The sequence below is a fragment of the Schistocerca nitens genome, chromosome 9 (assembly GCF_023898315.1).
Source record: "Schistocerca nitens isolate TAMUIC-IGC-003100 chromosome 9, iqSchNite1.1, whole genome shotgun sequence".
Lineage (NCBI taxonomy): Eukaryota > Metazoa > Arthropoda > Insecta > Orthoptera > Acrididae > Schistocerca > Schistocerca nitens.
In genome coordinates this window covers 216,513,609-216,538,682 of record NC_064622.1, presented here as the reverse complement: position 1 = coordinate 216,538,682, position 25,074 = coordinate 216,513,609, and the positions used below count along the sequence as shown (strand labels likewise).

Sequence of the window (25,074 nt, the reverse complement as noted above, 5' to 3'; positions counted from 1 at the left end):
AAAAAGATAGTAGAAAGAAGACAGAGTACTTGAAGATCCCACCACCTATGCTGGCCAGGGATGGAAAACTTAGCAATACATTGAGTAACAAGTGAGTGGTATGGCTCCTGTTGGTTGGGGCCTCATCATGCACCTTTCTTTTACAACCCTATGTTATTGTGATACATGTTAGTTAGTATTATTCTACATGCTCTACGTGATGTACTTGGGAGGCACCTCATCATGATTTAACCAATCTTACCCATGTGCTAAAGAATGAAAAGCCCATGGAGGAATAACAACAATATCAAATATATACTCACCACGTAGAGGAGGTGTTGAGCTGCAGACAGGCACAATGAAAATACTGCTAAACATTTAAGCTTTCAGACAGAAGCATTCTTCTTCAGAAATAGATCACACACACACACACACACACACACACACACACACACAGAAGCACAACTGACATACATGGCTATTGTATCCAGCTGTGCTTGGGCCTGACTGCAGACTACACCTTCTCTGTCTGACATGCAGCAATCTAAGGTGAATGGCAGGGATGAGGAGGAGGCATGGAATGGGGAGAGGAAGGGATAGGACAGCAGGGGTTGGGGAAGATGTTAAGCTTCTGTGGGAGAATGCAGGGGACAGGATGACATATTATCTGTAGAGTTTGGAGGCTGTGTGCTGAGGAAGGTGGGCAGGGTGGTGGTGGTGGGGGGGGGGGGGGGGGGAGCAGAAAGGAAAAAGAGGATGAGAGATGTAGAGAAGGGAGAAAATACTGTAGGTGCATTGGTGGAATAGAAGAATGTTTAGGTGCTGGTTGAGAGGAGGAAAAGAGATAGGTGGTGGATGACAAGGATTGCCAAAGGTGAGACAACGGGGTGAGAGGAATGAAGGATATGTTGTATGGACCATTCCCAACCATGCAATTCAGAAGAGTTGGTGTTGGTATGAAGGATCTAGATCATGAGGCCATTGAAGTGAAGCACATTTAGGCAGCATGTTCAGCAACTGGGTGGTCTAGCTGTCTCTTGTCTACAATTTGGTGGCAGCCATTCAAGCATACAGATAGCTTTTTAGTCATAATGTGCATGTAGAAAGCAGTACAGTGGTTGCATCTTAGACACATGACTGATTTCACAGAAAGTCCTGCCTTTGCTGGGATAGGAGATACCTATGACAGGACTGGTATAGGTGGCAGTGGGAGAATTTGTAGGATACCTCTTGCATCTATCCCTATGACACGGACATGAGCCATGAGGCAAGGTGTTGGAAGCTGGGGTGGAGGGGATGGACAAGGATACTGCAAACATTCAGTGGTCAGAGGAATAGCACTGTGGGAGGGGTGGGGAGAATAGTAGGCAATATGTTTCTCATATCAGGGCACAATGGAGATGGTGGAAACCCTGGCAAAGAATGTGATTCAGTTGTTCCAGTCCTGGATGGTACTGAGTTCCAATAGAAGTGCTCCTTATCAAGCAGACAGTGGATATGTGAGACTGGAAAGACAAGACACACAAGATAGATCTATCTCTGCCCCTGAAGCACCCCCCCCCCCTCACCCCCCTGCAATCCAATTAGATAATTTCCTAAACTCAAACTTCGCCTCACCATGTTTCCCCAACTCCCTCAACATTGATACCAACCTTGCATCTGCAGAAAGAACTGCACTCCACCATCTACAAACTGATCCAGACTTTATAATCTTACCTTCCAACAAAGCCCCCACCACTGTCGTTACGAATTACAGGGATTACTTGGTCGAGGGACTTTGTCAGTTCTCATACATGTCCACCTACAAATACTGTCACAGTGACCCCATTCCAGAAATCCAGTAGGATCTCCAGTCCCTCTTGAAATCCTTGGGCCCATCCCAGAACCTTTGCCCTGAGCTGCCTATCTCTCTCTCATCAGACCAAAACACTCCCCACACTCCTACCTTCTACATGCTTTCTAAGGTCCATTAATCCAGCCACCTAGGTTGCCCCATTGTGGCCAGTTACTGTGTTCCCACTGAGGGAATCTTTGTTCTTGTTGAGCAACACCTTCAGCCTATTATGCATAACCTACCCTCTTACACAAAAGACACAAACCATTTCCTACATCTACATCTACATCTACATTCATACTCCGCAAGCCACCCAACGGTGTGTGGCGGAGGGCACTTTACGTGCCACTGTCATTACCTCCCTTTCCTGTTCCAGTCGCGTATGGTTCGCGGGAAGAACGACTGTCTGAAAGCCTCCGTGCGCGCTCTAATCTCTCTAATTTTACATTCGTGATCTCCTCGGGAGGTATAAGTAGGGGGAAGCAATATACTCGATACCTCATCCAGAAACGCACCCTCTCGAAACCTGGCGAGCAAGCTACACCGCGATGCAGAGCGCCTCTCTTCCAGAGTCTGCCACTTGAGTTTGCTAAACATCTCCGTAACGCTATCACGGTTACCAAATAACCCTGTGACGAAACGCGCCGCTCTTCTTTGGATCTTCTCTATCTCCTCCGTCAACCCGATCTGGTACGGATCCCACACTGATGAGCAATACTCAAGTATAGGTCGAACGAGTGTTTTGTAAGCCACCTCCTTTGTTGATGGACTACATTTTCTAAGCACTCTCCCAATGAATCTCAACCTGGCACCCGCCTTACCAACAATTAATTTTATATGATCATTCCACTTCAAATCGTTCCGCACGCATACTCCCAGATATTTTACAGAAGTAACTGCTACCAGTGTTTGTTCCACTATCATATAATCATACAATAAAGGATCCTTCTTTCTATGTATTCGCAATACATTACATTTGTCTATGTTAAGGGACAGTTGCCACTCCCTGCACCAAGTGCCTATCCGCTGCAGATCTTCCTGCATTTCGCTACAATTTTCTAATGCTGCAACTTCTCTGTATACTACAGCATCATCCGCGAAAAGCCGCATGGAACTTCCGACACTATCTACTAGGTCATTTATATATATTGTGAAAAGCAATGGTCCCATAACACTCCCCTGTGGCACGCCAGAGGTTATTTTAACGTCTGTAGATGTCTCTCCATTGATAACAACATGCTGTGTTCTGTTTGCTATAAACTCTTCAATCCAGCCACACAGCTGGTCTGATATTCCGTAGGCTCTTACTTTGTTTATCAGGCGACAGTGCGGGACTGTATCGAACGCCTTCCGGAAGTCAAGAAAAATAGCATCTACCTGGGAGCCTGTATCTAATATTTTCTGGGTCTCATGAACAAATAACGCGAGTTGGGTCTCACACGATCGCTGTTTCCGGAATCCATGTTGATTCCTACATAGTAGATTCTGGGTTTCCAAAAACGACATGATACTCGAGCAAAAAACATGTTCTAAAATTCTACAACAGATCGACATCAGAGATATAGGTCTATAGTTTTGCGCATCTGCTCGACGACCCTTCTTGAAGACTGGGACTACCTGTGCTCTTTTCCAATCATTTGGAACCCTCCGTTCCTCTAGAGACTTGCGGTACACGGCTGTTAGAAGGGGGGCAAGTTCTTTCGCGTACTCTGTGTAGAATCGAATTGGTATCCCGTCAGGTCCAGTGGACTTTCCTCTGTTGAGTGATTTCAGTTGCTTTTCTATTCCTTGGACACTTATTTCGATGTCAGCCATTTTTTCGTTTGTGCGAGGATTTAGAGAAGGAACTGCAGTGCGGTCTTCCTCTGTGAAACAGCTTTGGAAAAAGGTGTTTAGTATTCAGCTTTACGCGTGTCGTCCTCTGTTTCAATGCCATCATCATCCCGGAGTGTCTGGATATGCTGTTTCGAGCCACTTACTGATTTAACATAAGACCAGAACTTCCTAGGATTTTCTGTCAAGTCTGTACATGGAGTTTTACTTTCGAATTCACTGAACGCTTCTCGCATAGCCCTCCTTACGCTAACTTTGACATCGCTTAGCTTCTGTTTGTCTGAGAGGTTTTGGCTGCGTTTAAACTTGGAGTGAAGCTCTCTTTGCTTTCGCAGTAGTTTCCTAACTTTGTTGTTGTACCACGGTGGGTTTTTCCCGTCCCTCACAGTTTTACTCGGCACGTGCCTGTCTAAAACGCATTTTACGATTGCCTTGAACTTTTTCCATAAACACTCAACATTGTCAGTGTCGGAACAGAAATTTTCGTTTTGATCTGTTAGGTAGTCTGAAATCTGCCTTCTATTACTCTTGCTAAACAGATAAACCTTCCTCCCTTTTTTTATATTCCTATTAACTTCCATATTCAGGGATGTTACAACGGCCTTATGATCACTGATTCCCTGTTCTGCACTTACGGAGTCGAAAAGTTCGGGTCTATTTGTTATCAGTAGATCCAAGATGTTATCTCCACGAGTCGGTTCTCTGTTTAATTGCTCGAGGTAATTTTCGGATAGTGCACTCAGTATAATGTCACTCGATGCTCTGTCCCTACCACCTGTCCTAAACATCTGAGTGTCCCAGTCTATATCTGGTAAATTGAAATCTCCACCTAAGACTATAACATGCTGAGGAAATTTATGTGAAATGTATTCCAAGTTTTCTCTCAGTTGTTCTGCCACTAACGCTGCTGAGTCGGGAGGTCGGTAAAAGGAGCCAATTATTAACCCAGCTCGGTTGTTGAGTGTAACCTCCACCCATAATAATTCACAGGAACTATCCACTTCTACTTCACTACAGGATAAACTACTACTAACAGCGACGAACACTCCACCACCGGTTGCATGCAATCTATCCTTCCTAAACACCGTCTGTACCTTTGTAAAAATTTCGGCAGAATTTATCTCTGGCTTTAGCCAGCTCTCTGTACCTATAACGATTTCAGCTTCGGTGCTTTCTATCAGCGCTTGAAGTTTCGGTACTTTACCAACGCAGCTTCGACAGTTTACAATTACAATACCGATTGCTGCTTGGTCCCCGCATGTCCTGACTTTGCTCCGCACCCTTTGAGGCTGTTGCCCTTTCTGTACTTGCCCGAGGCCATCTAACCTAAAAAACCGCCAATGACTTTCCACAGGTATTGTTCCTTTACCACCAATGCCCTGCTCATCACTGTTGATGTCCCCATCCTCCACACTAACATTCCCAATACCCAGAGCCCTCTCACTGTTAAACATTACCTCTCACAATGCTCACCTGACTCCAGACCTGAAACTTTGTTTCTGACCAACTATATCTTCACCCATATTCACTTCTCCTTTGAAACAAGTCTGTGGTACCAACCTATGCCATCCTATTCATGGGTGATGGGTGATCTAGAGGAACCCATCTTAACAATGCAGAACCCCAAATGGTTCAAATTAGTTGATGATGTCTTCATGATCTGGACCCTATCCACATTCCTCCAGAGCCTCAAAATCTCCTCGTCCACTCACTTCACCTGGTCCCAGTCAACCCAACAAGCCACCTTTCTCAATGTTGACGCCCACCTCAAGCATGGCTACATCACTAACTTCTTCCACATCAAACCTACCAACCACCAACAATACCTTCACTTCAACAGCTACCAGCCATTCCATACCAAAAGACCCTTCCATAGAGCCTAGCCACACATGGTTGTCACATCTGTAGTGATGAGCAGTCCCTCCCCAATATGCCAAGGGTAACGGTGAGGCCTTCACAAATTACCTTCCAGACCTTGTACAGAAACAGATTTCCCATGCTTTGCCTCTCCAGTCACCTGCCACCTCCTACATACCCTCTGTCCGGCCACAAAGGAGTGTCCCTCTTGTTTCTCAGTATCACCCAGGACTGGAACAACTGAATCACAGTCTCTACCAGGTTTTTGAATTCCCTTTTTCATGCCATAAAATGAGGAGCATCCTACCCACTACTCTCCCTGCCCCCCACCCCACAGTGATATTCCACCACATCCATATGAAAACAGAGCTGAGTTCTTACTAAAAGGTTATTATTAGATAGATGGTTCAATATTGTGTTGTAAGCTACTTTACAAAAAGAAATTTGGAACATGGCAAGGAGAAATATGGGTCTTTAAGCAAATATCACTTCCATTTCTTCACTTTTTAAATTGGTGTTACTATGACACCTTTCAGTCTTTCAGGAAATACAATTTGACTCAGTGACTAGATGGAAAAATAATTCAACAAGATTTTGGTATTTTGGTCTGACAGCTAGAAAAGTTACAGCTTTCCAGTAACCTAATGATTTTTATAGTCTCTGATTTGATAAATATAATTTATATAATTCATTCATTTTATATCTGATAATGCTCCAACTTGCTTTTGTAGTTGGATTTTGAATTTTTTGAACATAATGCATGATTTTATTTATTTACTTATTTTCTAGCAACATGAAGGATTTTTCAGTGTTGGTTGTTGTGCCCATTTAACATACAAACAGCAATACCGGGAGCAAATCTGGAGCGAAAGCCCAATCCAACACAATGACCTGTTTTCACTACCATGCAACAGAGCATAAATTGATCTGTGTGTGAAAACATTCTGATATCTCTGTTCTTCCATCCACATTTTCAAATTTTCTAAATAGCTGTAATGTCTCTAATAAAAATTACCATCAATTATCCAATACACTCTGTTAATCACGCCTGTCTAGTAAGTTCTGACAATTATTCTAACTTCACATACAAAGAAGTCAATCATGAGTTTTCCTATGAAATGATAAATCTTTTCTTTGCTTGTAACTTCTTTCTGTTTTTCCCCTGACTTTCCAATCTTACTTATAATCAGTGTTGGGTTAGAAGAAATTAAATTCACTTCTGCCCAGAAGGTAAGATATCTGCTACATTTACGAAAAAATGTAACATATGGCGATGATGTGTTCACTGCAAGACTGGAGTCATTAGTTTTGATGTGGTCCACCATGAATTACTCTCCTGCCCTAATTTTTCATCTCAGACTAGCACTTGCATCTATATGCTGGATGTATTCCAATCTCGGTCTTCCCCTACAGTTTTTACCCTTCACAGCTCACTCTAGTACCATGAAGATTATTCCATGATGTCCTGACATGTCTCCGATCATCTTGTACCTCTTTCTTGTCAGTGGTTTCCAAATGTTCCTTCCTTTGCTGATTCTGCAAAGAACCTCCTTGCACCTTATCTTATCAGTCCACCTAATTTTCAGTATTCTTCTGTAGCATCACATCTCACATACTTTGATGCTCTTCTGTTTCTGTTTTCGCACTGTCCATGGTTCACTACCATACCATGCAGTGCTCCAAATACAGGTTATCAGAAATTAATTCCTCAAATTAAGGTCTATCTTTGATGCCAGTAGACTTCTCTTAGCCAGGAATGCCTTCTTTACCTGTGCTAGTCTGCTTTTCATGTCATCCTTGCTTTGTTTGCCATGTCTGATTTTGCTTCCAAGGTGGCAGAATTCCTCAACTTCATCTACTTCATGATTATCAATTTTGATGTTAAGTTTCTTGCTATTTTCATTTCTGCTATTTGTCATTACTTTTTTCCTTTTCTGATTTACTCTCGATCCATATTCTGTACTCATTTAAACTTTTCATTTCATTTAACAGATACTGAAATTCTTCTTCATTCTTACTGAGGATAGCAATGTCATCAGTGAATCTTATCATTGATATTCTTTCACCCTAAATTTCAATCCCACTCTTGAACCTTTCTTTATTTCCACTATTTCTTCTGCAATGTATAGGCTGAACAGTAAGGGGGAAAGACTGCATCCCTGTCTAACATTGTTTTTAAATACAAACAATTCATTATTGGTCTTCCAATCTCATTATTCCCTCCTTGTTCTTGTACATATTGTGATAATCTATCTTTCCATATATAGCAGCGTACCCTTATTTTTCTCATAATTTTGAACATCTTTCAATTCCTCACTATACTGAGTATACTGCAATTCAGTTAGGCTTGCAGTAATCCCTTCATTTCTGGACAAGTCCCTTCTGGATGTCAGCAATGGGCTGTAGTCACATTTGTATGTGTGACCTGAAAGCAGCTCTGCCTGGTATAAACTAGCAGCAGAAAACTGTAAATTTGACTTTGTTCCAAACCTCAAGAATGAAATTTGATGACATGTTCCCAATAATCCTCCATGAAGAATCCTGTAGCCAAAAAACAAGGAGGGTAAAAACCTATCAAGGGGAAGATGTGGTATACCACTAGGCTTGATAAATTAAAATACACTGTCATAATGTTCAGGGACGATGTGTAGATAGCTTTATGTCTTCCAATTAAAGACCTGCTTCCCTGTAACTAATTAAGAGCCAAGAGGACAGAGGAGGACACAAAAAAGAAAAGAGGACAGTGGATGACACAAAAAAGAAATACAATGACAGGTTCATTGAAAAGAAACTTAACTCATGTAAAGCAGCTTGGACTTTGGTAAATGAAAACAAGAAGAAGCCTCCCTCCATCTTAAATTCCTGTTGTCCTGATGTTTTCAATCATTACTTTGTTAGGATAATGAAACAGATACTAATTTACTTTGAAGACAATGACCTCTTCCAGGACACGCAGCATAGTTTTTGCAAAGGAAAATCAATGGTTATATCAGCACTGGACTTATACTATGAGGGGTGTTCAGTAAGTAGCGCAACACATTTTTTTCTGAAACAATTCTTTTGGCTACAAAACCCTACTCTTTAACATAACCTCTGTGCAATGCAACAACTTGATGTCACTTCATTGAAAGGACTTGTATGCCCACATGATACCAGTCTAGTGGTTGACATTAGAACCAATGTTTTTCTGCATCAATAAGCTACGCATCATCAATGTATTGCTTCCCACAGAGTGCATCCTTAATTGGGCCAAACAGATGCAAGGCATGAGATACGGGCTGTGGGGCAGATGAGGAAGAACAGTCAGATGAAGTTTTGTGAGCTCCTCTAGTAATACTGAAGTCCTACTGAGTAGCGATATGTTTGTGCTCTGTCAGTTATCTTGAGTGACAGTATTCATATGTTCCAGCACTGAAGGGAGCACAGCTGTGGGTGGACAGCCAGTATGCAGGAGACTGGAGTAGTTTACATGACCTCACTGTGATGATGACAGTCGCCTTGCCCAATGACTCACAGTACTTTTGCTCACTGCCAGGTCTTTATAGATATTCCGCAAGCACCTATGAATATTTGTGATGCTCTGGTTTTCACCAAAATAAACTCAATGACAGCTCTCTGCTCACAGTACACCTCTGTTACAGATGCCATTTTGAAGGTTATGCATAGCACCACTACTTATTGGAACTTCATGAAACTAAAGGGGCAAAAGTGGAACTATTCCATGATGTCCCACAGTAAATTTCGCATTTTTTTCAACTGAAATTTTCTGAAAAAAAAAAAAAAATGCATTGGATTGCGTACTGAAAACCCCTCACACAATAATACAAGGTTCTAAGGACAGAGAAAGCGTGGCAATGACACTCTATGATCTCAGTAAGGCAGAAGATAATGCTTAAAAAGCTAGTGTCATGTTATTGGAAGTGTTGTTCTGGCAACACTTCAATATTATCTTGAAAACTGAAGGAAAGTAATATCAGTCCTTGGAGCAATCACCCAAGAACAAAAATTGGAGTATGGCTTACCCCAGATATCTGCCACAGGACCTCTTCTGTTCCTTATTTACATCAATGATATAGATTGTAACAATGATATGTTGCAGTTTTCTGACGAAAATACCTTTTTTACCAAAGAAAAAGCTGCTGTACAAGCTCTGCTAACAACTGATGTGCTGTTTGAAAACTTCAAGGAGTGGTTTATCTCTCTACATAAAAGGCAATGTCCTGATCGACTGTCTGACTAACTGACTCAGCATCACCCAGCCCAAACCACTATGTATAGAAACATGAAATATAGTTGTCATTTAAGAAGGGAATTCTTGAAATTACAGCCATAAGAGGGTGAAAAGGGTTTGAAGGATTTATTTTTTTGAAAAATGTCACTTTTAAGGGAATTTTGAAGCTAGACTTACGAAAATTGGTATTTTGTTTCTCGGTCAGAAATAAAGAAATACATGATTCAGCATTTTTGGAAATTTAGCTCTATGTGGGTGAAATAGTGGGTGAGAGGTTTTTTTGAAAATATATCATTATTACAAACCTACTAAAGCATTTTAACGTTACATCTACAAATACAGCTATTTGACTTCTTGATTACAAATAAAAGAAATATGTGTTTTGATGTTTTTGGAAATTGAACCTCTAAGGGGGTGAAACAGGGGATGAGATTTTTTAATGAAAATATTTTATTATGAAACCATTTTTAAAACAAAATCTATGAAAATTTAAATTTGGCTTCTCAGTTAGAAATAAAAAAGGAAGTGCTTCACTGTTTTTGGAAATTCAGCCCCTATGAGGGTGAAACAGGGGAGTTTTTATGGAAATATTTGTATTTGGTTTCTCTGATACAGATAAAATACACGCATGTCACTGTTTTTGGAAATTAAACCCCCGAGGAGGCAAAATAGAGGGGGAATAGTTTTATGAAAATATTTCATCGAAAAAGCATTTTTGAACCCAAAAAATCTTTGAAAATTGTTGTTTGGCTTCTTGATTAGAGATTAAAAAATACGTTTTTCACAGTGTTTGGAAATTCATTCCCTAAGGGGGCGAAATAGGGTCAGATTGATTCACTGACTCATCATTGCCCAGTCCAAACCATTAAGGATAGAAACTTGAAGTTTGGAGAGGGTGTGGATCTTATACTGTGGGCATTGTTTATGAAGGGACTGTCCAAAATTCCATTCCTAAAGGGGTGAAATAGGGGATGAAAGGCTTTTTGAAAGTATGTCACTATTAACAGAATTTTGAAGCTAGAACTACGAAAACTGGTTTAGGTTTCAAAGTCAGAAAATAAAAAATATGTTTCAGCATTTTTGGAAATTTAACCACTAATGGGATAAAACATGGGTGAAATTTTTTTTGAAAGTAGATAACTGCCAAAGAGCTACTAAAGGAATTTTAAGGTTACATGATGACAATTGCTATTTCACTTCTCAGTTAGAAATCTCTGCTAATTTCAAGTTGCCGCCCCTTGTACATCACCTGTCACTCAACAATATCATTGCCTCTGTACTTCCGCCTCAACTGACATCTCTGCCCAAACTCTTTGCCTTTACATATGTCTGCTTGTGTCTGTATATGTGCGGATGGATATGTGTGCATGTGCGAGTGTATACCGGTCCCTTTTTTCCCTAAGGTAAGTCTTTCCACTCCCGGGACTGGAATGACTCCTTACCCTCTCCCTTAAAACCCACATCCTTTCGTCTTTCCCTCTCCTCCCTCTTCCTGATGAAGCAACCATGCGTTGCAAAAGCTTGAAATTTGTGTGTGTGTTTGTGTGTTTTTTATTGTGTCTATCTACCAGCCCTTTCTCATTTGGTAAGTCACAGCATCTTAAAGATGATGAAACTTACCAAACGAAAGAGTTGGTATGTTGATAGACACACAAACAAACACAAACACACACACAAAATTCAAGCTTTCGCAACCCACAGTTGCTTCATCAGGAAAGAGGGGAGGAGAGGGAAAGAAAAAAGGGCAGGTATACACTTGCACACACACACATATCCATCCACACATATACAGACACAAGCAGACATCATATATATATACTGGGTGTTACAAAAAGGTACGGCCTAACTTTCAGGAAACATTCCTCATGCACAAAGAAAGAAAATATGTTATGTGGACATGTGTCTCGAAACGCTTACTTTCCATGTTAGAGCTCATTTTATTACTTCTCTTCAAATCACATTAATCATGGAATGGAAACACACAGCAACAGAACATACCAGCGTGACTTCAAACACTTTGTTACAGGAAATGTTCAAAATGTCCTCCGTTAGCGAGGATACATGCATCCACCCTCTGTCGCATGGAATCCCTGATGTGCTGATGCAGCCCTGGAGAATGGTGTATTGTATCATAGCCATCCACAATAGAAGCACGAAGAGTCTCTACACTTGGTACCGGGCTTGCGTAGACAAGAGCTTTCAAATGCCCCCATAAATGAAAGTCAAGAGGCTTGAGGTCAGGAGAAAATGGAGGCCATGGAATTGATCCACCTCTACCAATCCATCAGTCACCAAATCTGTTGTTGAGAAGCGTACGAACACTTTGACTGAAATGTGCAGGAGCTCCATCGTGCATGAACCACATGTTGTGTCATACTTGTAAAGGCACATGTTCTAGCAACAAAGGTAGAGTATCCCGTATGAAATCATGATAACATGCTCCATTGAGCATAGGTGGAAGAACATGGGGCCCAATCAAGACATCACCAACAATGCCTGCCCAACTGTTCACAGAAAATCTGTGTTGATGACGTGATTGCACAATTGCCTGCGGATTCTTGTCGGCCCACACATGTTGATTGTGAAAATTTACAATTTGATCACGTTAGAATGAAACATCATCCGTAAAGAGAACATTTGCACTGAAATGAGGATTGACACATTGTTGGATGAACCATTCGCAAAAGTGTACCCATGGAGGCCAATCAGCTGCTGATAGTGCCTGCACATGCTGTACATGGTACAGAAACAACTGGTTCTCCCGTAGCACTCTCCATACAGTGACGTGGTCAACGTTACCTTGTACAGCAGCAACTTCTCTGACGCTGACATTAGGGTTATCATCAACTGCACAAAGAATTGCCTCATCCATTGCAGTTGTCCTCATCGTTCTAGGTCTTCCCCAGTCGCGAATCATAGGCTGGAATGTTCCGTGCTCCCTAAGATGCCGATCAATTGCTTCGAACGTCTTCCTGTCGGGTTACCTTCGTCCTGGAAATCTGTCTCGATACAAACGTACCGTGCCACTGCTATTGCCCCGTGCTAATCCATACAGCAAATGGGCATCTGCCAACTACGCATTTGTAAACATTGCACAGACTGCAAAACCACGTTCGTGATGATCGCTAAGCTGTTGATGCTAGGCACTGATGTGCTTGATGTTAGTACTGTAGAGCAATGAGTCACATGTCAACACAAGCACCGAAGTCAACATTACCTTCCTTCAATTGGGCCAACTGGCAGTGAATCGAGGAAGTACAGTACATACTGACGAAACTAAAATGAGCTCTAACATGGAAATTAAGCGTTTCCGGACACATGTCCACACTACATCTTTTCTTTATTTGTGTGTGAGGAGTGCTTCCTGTAAGTTTGGCCGTACCTTTTTGTAACTTATATATATATATATATATATATATATATATATATATATATATATATATATATATATATATATATGAAGGAATATTTGATAGGGAATAAAAGTTGTTATGGAAATACCTCCACAAGAATGCAACAGGCATGATTAACAAACATTTTGGACTCCAGCTACCAGAACTGCTTTTTGGTTAGAAGTACATTCAAAAAAGACCATTCTGTTGTGACTCGCCGATCTTTCAACGCGCGCCCTCTACATGCGGCGCTGTATGCCAGCCATGCAGCAGCAGCACCACCTAAGCAGCCAGCCAGCCAGCGGCCGCTTGACTCGGACTTAGTTATGATTTGACTGTTAAAGTGACGCACATCTTACTCTGTTTACTTGATCCGTGACTTTCATGTATTGCGGCGTCCTTGAAATGTATTTGTTCACCTTGAAGTCTTAACACATTCTTATCTAGCCTTAATTAGCCTGAAAAGCTTAGAAGGCGTTGCAATTTGTGAACAACATATAAATTTGATTAAATAAAAACAAAAGAAAACCTCTGCAGGCCATACAATATATGCAAGCGAAGTAGTTGACACTAAGCTAGTCAAAAATAAAACGAAAATGAATGAAGAAAAGCACATAATGTGATATGCAGTATCAATAATGCCGGATGTCAGTATAATTTGGAGGCTGTCAAACTTCTGGACTTCATAATTGACAGCAAACTATCAATGAATGAGCACAGAGTGTATGTGTGCTCCAAGCTTTCCCATGAAATGTACTATCTTCGGAGATGAAAGGTTGTATTAACTGACCAGTACCTTATAAGAATGTATTACGCACTGTTTTGTAGCCACATCAGTTGTGGCCTGTTGTTATGGCGACAGTCTTCAGGTTGCATGGAAAGGTTAATGTTGTAACGAAAGCTGTCAGGATCATCACACCAACCAAAAGACTGGAACACTGGAAGCCTATATTCACCTGTTTACACATAATGACCATTTCCAGCCAGTATCTGTTTTTTTTTATATCACATAGTGTAAAAGAATACCAAGGGGCATTCAGCATGCAACAAGAAATACATAATTATGACACCCACGGCAAGAGGAACATTGAAGCACTAAACTGTTGACAGTCTGGAGCACAAGCTACTTTTCCAACGCTTACTCTAAACATGCTTTACACATTGGCTCAAGAAGTGCAATGTCCACTGCCAGCATTATTCAAAAGGAAAATTGCACACACTTGAAACAGCACCCATTATGCTCATTGAAGGATTTTTCAACAGTGACAAAAGTGATTGGGCAAAATAATACTGTTTTCATCCATATTGTGTACAATTTTCTTTATATGTGACGTGAAAATTTGTAAACAACTCATATGTATATGTAATTTTGACACAGCCTGTCCACTCATGACTGGTAAATGACACAGGTCTCATAATAAAGTAATAGTAATTTCATCTGATGGAGACCAGGTCTGTATGTACTGCTGAAAAGGCACATGTATCTTTGTAGGCTGCAATACCAGTACCCTAGGAAGCAAATTGTCTCAACAAGATGACATTCCCAGATGACATTAGAAGATTCACAATAATAATGGAAGGTTGTAACATGTTCCAGGATACAACAGATGAAAAGATATTGGGGACTGCTTTCCAAGCTGAATTGTGACTCATCTATGGACAGGACAATACTTCACAGTTCCAACATCCACTCAGATTTGAAGGTTCTCCTCCTTGATGGGATGTACAAAAAACCATAAATGAATGACATCACATCACTAAGCTATGTGGTGTCATTGTGTTTGGTGAATGCATCATATACGTCACTTGCATACAAAGCAACTTTTCAAAGCAAACGATACATATTCCAGTAGGAAATATGAGACACAGAGATAGTCACCACAGTGACAGTCACAAGGTCTCCATTCACAACAAAACCAGCATTTCTTGTGTGTGTTTGTACACTTATGGCAAGTTTATTACTCTAGTACTAGGCTATAGTAAATGTTCAGCCTTGCCCATACAATCATTAAATGTTTTCTTATTTCTGGGATCTTCTCTGCAGCTGTGGATAACATTCAACTGCAGGCCAAACTTGTATTGACTGTGCCAGACTTCAAATGTACTAATGACCTGGTGACGTGTAAACTCATTCAGGTGTATTCACTATGGCATCATATTTATTCATGACTATAACACCGTGTAGCATATACATATCCATGACCTATCCTCAGTTATATTCCAGACACACACTAGGTACTTTCATAATATTGTCCTACGTGTATTATGTGCCTGTGTTTTCTCTTTATTTTGTTGCATGATTGCTATGATATCATGTCTATTATTTGTAGCTCTGGAAGATGGTTCAACTTATGGATATTACAAACCATAAAAATATTACAGAAAGCAAAAAAGTCAAAATATTTAAGAGAAATTTTGAGTCTAGCCTCAGAGACTTTCTTGCTGGCATCCATGTATAAGATTTTCTCAATGCCCAAGCTACAAAATTTCTGATTTCAAAATCAAGGATAGAGAGATGCTCGCCATCACCTTCATCAGGAACCAACTGAAAGTGTGATTATCACACATGATGTGCTCTGAACACCAGGAAAATTTGGCACACAAACTTCATGTTTGTTGTTCAGAAGTAGGAAGAGGTCAAGAAGCAACCTAGGAACTATCTATTGTTGAAATCTATTTATTATTAAAATAATACTAAAATACCAATGCCGAAGTGAAACAGATTTATCAACATCAGTACCAATAATGCCAATAACTTAATTTCAGTATTAGTTGAGCAGAAAATTTGCTGCTTGTGATGATAAACAAAAGTTGTGTTTTTTGAAAACTCTAAAACTGAAAAATTTGTTTCTGAGGTTTAACCAACAGCTTGAAAATCCTGTAGTTATGTCACTAATAGATGTTTTTGTATCTATTTGATATGCACACTGCACATGTTTATTTGTCTAACTATTGTGAGGCTTCCATTATTTTTCAAAACTGATTATTTGTGTATTCATTAAATTAATAAATTGTTCCAATTACAAAAGAAGCAAATATGTAATCCTGGGAGAATAATTTGTTTGTAAACAGAGAAGGAAAATATGCAGGCAGAGACTTTGAAACAGACAAACACATCCAGATGATACCTAGCTCAAGGTTTGTTACTTGGTTCAATTGATGGACAGTTGATATAAGCATATCAACTCAATAAAATTTGCTCCAAAATATGCCACACCAAATTTTTAATAAGGAAATTGCTGGAGGGAGTAAATACTGGTACATCTTTGACATTGCACTATGATCTAATGTAGCCACACTTACTGCACTGTGACATGGGGAAATACACCATATACACTTATAAAGAGAATAGTGAAGCCACAGAAGAAGTTATACAAACAATTAAAAATGTGGCTCGAAGATATTCCTGCACAGATAAAACAACGGAACGCCCAGGATGGAATAACAACATTATTACAAGAAGCATAGATTGTTACTCACCATATAGAGATGTGACTGAGCCGCAGGTGGATGAGTTGTGCTCACGTGAGTATTTAGAAACCAGTTATTAGAGAGACACAGTTACAAGACTGATACATTAAATTATGTATATGTGGAGGTAACATGTAAACTGTTTAAATTTCTTGTGCCGAAATGTTTCCGGTGCATACTTTTCTCTCTTTTTTACTTACCTTTAAACACTTAACAGACCTCTGAAACAAGGCTTGCAAGGAATTAAGTGAATGGAGTAAAGCAGTGTGAGTAATGTGTGAGCATGTGGTATGATTGAAGTAGTAGACAAATCTCTCTCTCTCTCTCTGTCAGTGTGTGTTTTGTTTTGACACAAAATTAAGAAAAAAACTGTTATAATTTTATAATTTTGTTCATAACATGCTTCTTGTTTCTCTACAATTCTACATGTCTAATATAATTTTGTAAAATGTCAAATTGGTACAGGTACCTCATCCTCCTCCTCCTCCTCCTCCTCCTCCTACTACTACTACTACTCACCTCGGCATCAACATTTGGTGACAGTTCCTGAGGATCATAATCATAAAGTGCAATCATCTTTTTGACTGGCATGTTGGCATATATATCTCCCCATCGATCACGAGAATGAGGAGGTCCATGTGAAGGATGAGGATGTTGTCCCCTTACAGGTTCTATACTATTCTGTAAGACAGAAATGGCAGCAACAATAATCAGAGAACAAGCAAAATCATTAATGAGCTTGCCATGTATCTTTTGTATCTAGGACAATTTTGCTATCACTAGATTGATGAAGACATCAAAATTTGGTTGTTACATTTAAACAATGAAAAATCCAGGATGGAATAATGACAATATTATGAAAAGTAAAGATTGGTACTCTCCATTTACAGGATGTGCTGAGACAACAAAAAGACTGTCATACACGTTGCACTTTTGACCAAAAGGCTTTTTTCTAAAGTAGACATTCATACAAGCACAGCTCACACACATATGACCACTGTCTCTGGTCTTTTGGTCGAAAGCTCAATGTATGACAAAATCTTTTTGTTATGTCTGTCAGCAACTCAACATCTCATCTATATAGTGGGTAGCAATCTTTCCTTTTCATAATATTTGCATTATTACATTTAATAACACAACATTCATTTTTGACAATTACTATGAAACCCAACACTAAGAATGGGATCCAATAAATTTATGAAGTATTATCAATAGAAAATTTGACATATTGTGATTTGTTGGTCACACAACTTATTTTATTTTCTATTTATAGAGACTACACTGTACCAGCACAGAAATTAGTCAGACCTCTGAGATACATGACATTCATGTTGAGTAGCACTGTTAGCTATCCCGATGGTTGATAAGTAACATCTGACAGTATACATAATCACTGTGCTATTACAATAACAGATATTAAAGGATAGATACAATAAACGGCCTGTACGTATCTACAACTAAAAATTTTTCTATGCATTTACACACACGCACACACACACACACACACACACACACACACACACACACACACACACACAAAATTCGGCATTCCCCGAGGTTCCAAATTAGGGCCGCTATTATTTTTGTATTATATCAGCAATATGCCATGCCAAGATTAGTCTGATACTATCCTCTATGTAGATGATTCAACATCAATAGTCTGCTGTAAAACAAAGATTTAATTGAACGTACTGAGCAGACACTTGGGGAAGTATATGCATAGGCCAAAAATAATAATTTGATACTTAACTTTGGAAAAACAGAAATTGTTCATTTTACCACAAAACAATCTCCACAATATATAAGTGGAGTAAATTATATGGAAACAAAGTTGGACACAGCAAACTGTGTCAAATTCCTGGGTGTACTGGTAACTAAAAAGATGTTACAGTGTAATAATGTCGATACCATACTGATCATGAGTTGATTGAACTGTCTCATTTATGTCATGAACGACTTACATAACATCATTGATTCTGTTGTAAAAACTGTATATAATACATATTTTGTTTCAGTCAATACATACAGTATAATTTTCTGGGGGTCTGAGAAATCTAATCTATTCAAAGCTTTTAGAGGATAGAAAAGAGTTACCTAAGACCTCAAAAGTATTGAAGCAGAAGAAGTGTTCACAGCTCTTAATGTATGCATTTTACAGCCCATGTTTACTGGACTTTTCTGCTTCAAATGTTCATTTCTGTCATGCCATGAATAATGACCATTCCTCCTGACACTCATTTTCACAAAGAAAAATCCACAACTATACAAGGGTAACTGCTTTTTTCATCAGGATGAGACAAGACACAGAACAGTTACATGTTATCTAGCCACAGTCTAAAAGTACATAAAAAACTCCATATTATATTGGAGTGAGATTTATAAATAAAATCTGGAATGAGAAGTGTGAACAAAATCTAAAAAATTCTAAAGGAGACTTGGAAAATTATCTGAAAAGAAAATGCTCCTATGGTGTAGAAGATTTCTTCAATGATAAGCATGTAAAATAGTATATGTCCAGAGAAGTAACAACATATGAAGTATAACCATAAGTTTTTAAGGGAAAATAATGTAAAATATTACCTGTATGAAGGAATACCAATTTATGTATTATAATTGTAAACTTAATTTTATCAGTCTATATATGCTGTTAGAATTTACAAGTCACCCATTCTGCAATTGTTGGTTGTATGAGATGTGTTACGTTCATTTGATATTCTTCCCTCCCTCCCTCTCTCTCTCCCTCCCTCTCTCTCTCTCTCTCTCTCTCTCTCTCTCTCTCCCCACAAAGTGGCCATGTGGTTTGAGGTGCCTTGTCATGGATTGCGCAGCCCCTCCCGCAGGAGGTTCGAGTCATCCCTTGGGCATGGATGTGTGTGTTGTTCTTAGCATAAGTTAGTTTAAGTAGTGTGTAAGTCTAGGGGCTGATGACCTCTACAGTTTGGCCCCTTTGAAGTTCACACACATTTGAACATTTTTTTCCCTCTGACCCCCCCCCCCCCCCACCCTCCCACTCTCTCTCTCTCTCTCTCTCTCTCTCTCTCTCTCTCTCTCTCTCTCACACACACACACACACACACACACACACACACACACACACACACAAAATGTAGTACATATAAGTAGGATAACAAATTTCTTTCCAATCCGAGAAGGAATTACACTCACTTTTGGCATATCCTGCACCTCCACAACCATGTTATGCGGCACGTATCCCCTTCTACCTCTGCATTCACCCCAGTAAAAACCATCAGCATCCTTTTCACCATAGACCTATATCAAAATTAAAACAGTTTTTAATATTAATTATTCCCAACATGCCAATCAGTTTCATATAACTGCTTAGTAAAAGGGCGATGGCTACATTCTCCTAGTAGTCAAGCATGGACTGACCAGTTATAAAATTTACTGCACATATGTGCTGGATGGTCTGCAACTTGAACTGATTAATTTACAGTATGACACTGTGCTGAAGGATTCCTGCCATTATAAAAATGTTATTGACTTCTTTATGTAACTAAGGAAAAGAACAATGGATTACCAAAGGAATTGTGGTGATTTTCTGCTAACACAGTTTGTTTCATCACAACACAGGACAAATGTGACCTGCATTCATTTTCTTTACTGCTACATCAGAAATGCAAGAAGATTTTGGCAAGTTTGTGACAGTATTCAACCAGTTGACTGCTAATTGGGAACCTGTATTCCCCTTAGGAGATACTGCATATGTGCTTGGTATCTGTGGTGCTGACTACTTCATCATTGTTGATAATCAGGCTACTTGCTCCCAAGTTCCTTACACTTGAGCTGTTACCTGGTGATGGGTTACAAAAGCGGCCTGCCATTTCCTGTGCTGAATATTTCCTGGAGTGCAAAACAGAGATATAATATGAAGGAAATAGTCTTACACTGTGCACTGAAATTGTAAACTGTTGCACGTTCTGTAATAGTAAAATATAGCAAAAAATCCATATTATCATTTCACAACTGACTTGTCCTATATCTATAATAATAATAATAATAATAATAATAATAATAATAATCAAGCTAAAACTAAACAAAGGTCTCTACACTACGCATACATTGATTACCAAAAAGCTTTTGATAGTGTACCCCACTCATGGTTACTACAAATATTGGAAATATACAAAGTAGATCCTAAATTGATACAGTTCCTAAACATAGTAATGAAAAACTGGAAAACCACACTTAATATCCAAACAAATTCAGATAATATCACATCACAGCCAATACAGATTAAGCGTGGAATATACCAAGGAGACTCATTAAGTCCTTTCTGGTTCTGCCTTGCTCTGAACCCACTATCAAACATGCTAAATAATACAAATTATGGATACAATATTACTGGAACATACCCACACAAAATCACACATTTGCTATACATGGATGATCTAAAACTACTGGCAGCAACAAATCAACAACTCAACCAATTACTAAAGATAACAGAAGTATTCAGCAATGATATAAGTATGGCGTTTGGAACAGACAAATGTAAGAAAAATAGCATAGTCAAGGGAAAACACACTAAACAAGAAGATTACATATTGGTTAACCACAGCGACTGCATAGAAGCGATGGAAAAAACAGATGTCTATAAATATCTAGGATACAGACAAAAAATAGGAATAGATAATACAAATATTAAAGAAGAACTAAAAGAAAAATATAGACAAAGACTAACAAAAATACTGAAAACAGAATTGACAGCAAGAAACAAGACAAAAGCTATAAATACTTATGCCATACCAATATTGACCTACTCATTTGGAGTAGTGAAATGGAGTAACACAGACCTAGAAGCACTCAATACACTTACACGATCACAATGCCACAAATATAGAATACATCACATACATTCAGCAACAGAAAGATTCACATTAAGCAGAAAGGAAGGAGGAAGGGGATTTATCGACATAAAAAACCTACACTATGGACAGGTAGACAATTTAAGAAAATTCTTTCTAGAACGAGCAGAAACTAGCAAAATACACAAGGCAATCACTCATATAAATACATCGGCTACACCACTGCAACTTCATAACCACTTCTACAACCCTTTAGATCACATAACATCAACAAATACGAAGAAAGTAAATTGGAAAAAGAAAACACTACATGGCAAGCACCCGTATCATCTAACACAGCCACACATCGATCAAGACGCATCCAACACATGGCTAAGAAAAGGCAATATATACAGTGAGACAGAAGGATTCATGATTGCAATACAGGATCAAACAATAAACACCAGGTATTACAGCAAGCATATTATTAAAGATCCCAATACCACAACAGATAAATGCAGACTTTGTAAACAACAAATAGAAACAGTAGATCACATCACAAGCGGATGTACAATACTAGCAAATACAGAATACCCCAGAAGACATGACAATGTCGCAAAAATAATACATCAACAGCTTGCCTTACAACATAAACTTATAAAACAACACGTTCCTACATACAAGTATGCACCACAAAATGTACTGGAGAATGATGAATACAAATTATACTGGAACAGAACCATTATAACAGATAAAACAACGCCACATAACAAACCTGACATCATACTCACCAATAAAAAGCAGAAATTAACACAATTAATCGAAATATCCATACCCAATACAACAAATATACAAAAGAAAACAGGAGAAAAAATTGAAAAATACATCCAACTGGCTGAGGAAGTCAAAGACATGTGGCATCAGGATAAAGTTGACATCATACCAATTATACTATCAACTACAGGAGTCATACCACACAATATCCACCAATACATCAATGCAATACAGCTACATCCAAACATATATATACAATTACAGAAATCCGTAATTATTGATACATGTTCAATTACCCGAAAGTTCCTAAATGCAATATAACATGTACCGTACAGCAAAAAGGAAGTGACGCTTGATAAAGGTCCGCGTCACTCCATTCTTAACCAGACTTCTAAAAAGTCTGAGAAAGTAAAGAAATAATAATAATAAAAAGGGCAACGAAGAAGAAGAATATAATGCAGCACAATAGCGGTGAAGGACCCAAGTGCCAACAGACAGTTTGTCAAAATTCAAAATTGGCAGACATTTTAAAAGTGTGGAAAGCATTGACATAATTAATGTAGTATGTAGACTATGTACACAACATTTGTAAAAAAGAACTATGCACTGGGAAGAAAAAAGAATCAAAAGTCAATGTATATGCAGACAACCATGCAGTAAAAGGTATGATTAAGCCAGGTGCCAGTTTCAAGGAAGTGATAAGAAATATCATGAAAAAGGACAGCACAATGATTTGTGCTAGAACAAATGACATTTACAAAAATAGTGCTGTGAACAACGTTTGAGACTTCTATTACTTTTGTCTAATACAAATATGATATTTAACACAACAAATATCATACTTGAAAGACCTGCCAGAATGCTTTCCTGTTCTTGTTGTTGTGGTCTTCAGTCCTGAGACTAGTTTGATACAGCTCTCCATGCTGCTCTATCCTGTGGTAGCTTCTTCATCTCCCAGTAACTACTCCAACCAACATCCTTCTGAATCTGCTTAGTGTATACATCTCTTGGTCTCCCTCTACGATCCTTACCCTCCACCCTGCCCTCCAATACTAAATTGGTGATCCCTTGATGCCTCAGAACATGTCCTACCAAGCGATCCCTTCTTCTAGTCAAGTTGTGCCACAAACTCCTCTTCTCCCCAATTCTATTCGATACCTCCTCATTAGTTATGTGATCTACCCATCTCATCTTCAGCATTCTTCTGTAGCACCACATTTTGAAAGCTTCTATTCTCTTCTTGTCTAAACTATTTATCGCCCATGTTTCACTTCCATACATGGCTACACTCCATACAAATACTTTCAGAAACGACTTCCATACATGATGTCAACAATTTCTCTTCTTCAGAAACACTTTCCTTGCCATTGCCAGTCTACATTTTATATCCTCTCTACTTCAACCATCATCAGTTATTTTGCTCCCCAAAACTCCTTTACTACCTTAAGTATCTCATTTCCTAATCTAATTCCCTCAGCAACACCCGAATTAATTCGACTATTATCTATTATCCTCGTTTTGCTTTTGTTGAGGTTCATCCTATATCCTCCTTTCAAGACTCTGCCCATTCCATTCAACTGCTCTTCCAAGTCCTTTGCTATCTCTGACAGAATTAAAATGTCATCAGTGAACCTCAAAGTTTTTATTTCTTCTCCATGGATTTTAATACCTACTCAGAATTTTTCTTTTGTTTCCTTTACTGCTTGCTCAATATACAGATTGAATAACATTGGGGAGAGGCTACACCCTGTCTCACTCCCTTCCCAACCACTGCTTCCCTTTCATGTCCCTTGACTCTTATAACTGCCATCTGGTTTCTGTACAAATTGTAAATAGCTTTCCTGTAAACAATGAAATTCATAGAATAAATGCAAAACTTAAAAGCATGTTTAAGATGTTCAGTTATATCAAATTAATAGATGTCACCTCATATGATAGAGTATGTTTCATCAGACATGGACTTCACTTGTATAGTAAAAGGAAGTGCATGTTAGGAAAGTTGATAAGCAAAGTAGTTAAAAGTAAATCCCAAAAGACAGTCTATACAACCCTCTACTGAACCAGTAGCAGCAACCACTTCAACAGACTGCAACAGCAGTAGACTGAATAGAACTGCAGATACAGCAATATCAGCACTCAAGGGGAAGGATAGTGCTGCCACTAGTTCATCTATCAGAAGCAGAGATGTGAGTAGCTGCAGAGAAGGTATTTTATGAACTATCATGTCACATTTAATGCCACCAAAATTGTAAGTACAAATGCATGAAATTATTTAGCTATCCTTAACTGACAACAGAATTTTAATTATACCTCTCAATGTGGAATCAATCAGAAACAAAATAGTGCCTATGTATTCCTCAACTCAAACCCACCTCACATTTTTTGTGTAAATGAACACTGGCTCACACTTGCTGAGACTGCTCTGCATGTCCCAGTAGGATATGAATTAGAAAGTTCATACCACAGAAGCAAAAGTAGAGATGGAGAAGTTGCTATTTTTGTCAACAAAAACTTCAGCACTGAATATGTAACATGAAAAGTTGATCAGTTTTGCAAGGAACAACTTTTTGAAATTGTTAAGTATTATTTCCTAAACCAAAGTTAGTGCTTATCTGTAATTATCACATTCCAACCTCTGATGTGGGTCAGTTTATTGACCAAATGGAGACTCTAAATAAATATCTGCACCACAAGACAACATACATTGATGATATTGATACTGACATTACACATAGAACACCAACTGTCACCTATTTTCAAAACCTTAAGATCCAACAACTTGTACAATATGAGTGACAAGCTAACCCAAATAGATGCATGCCTGGATAACATAATCTCAAATTTGATGAAAGGTGAATATCAGTATGGAGTGATAGATCCAATACTATCTGACTGCCACAG

At 38.9% G+C, this 25,074-nt stretch overlaps 1 protein-coding gene across 1 annotated transcript in view; it reads right to left on the bottom strand.

Annotated features, from left to right (window-relative positions):
- LOC126204134 (RIMS-binding protein 2-like) overlaps window positions 1-25,074 on the bottom strand; it is a 243,362-nt gene that overhangs the window by 204,177 nt on the left and 14,111 nt on the right. Inside the window, exons 2-3 of the mRNA XM_049938547.1 lie at window positions 19,763-19,867; window positions 17,117-17,278 (exon numbers count right to left, since the gene is read on the bottom strand). Of these exons, the coding sequence (XP_049794504.1) occupies window positions 17,117-17,278; window positions 19,763-19,867 (267 nt within the window). The remainder of the gene's footprint in view (window positions 1-17,116; window positions 17,279-19,762; window positions 19,868-25,074) is intronic.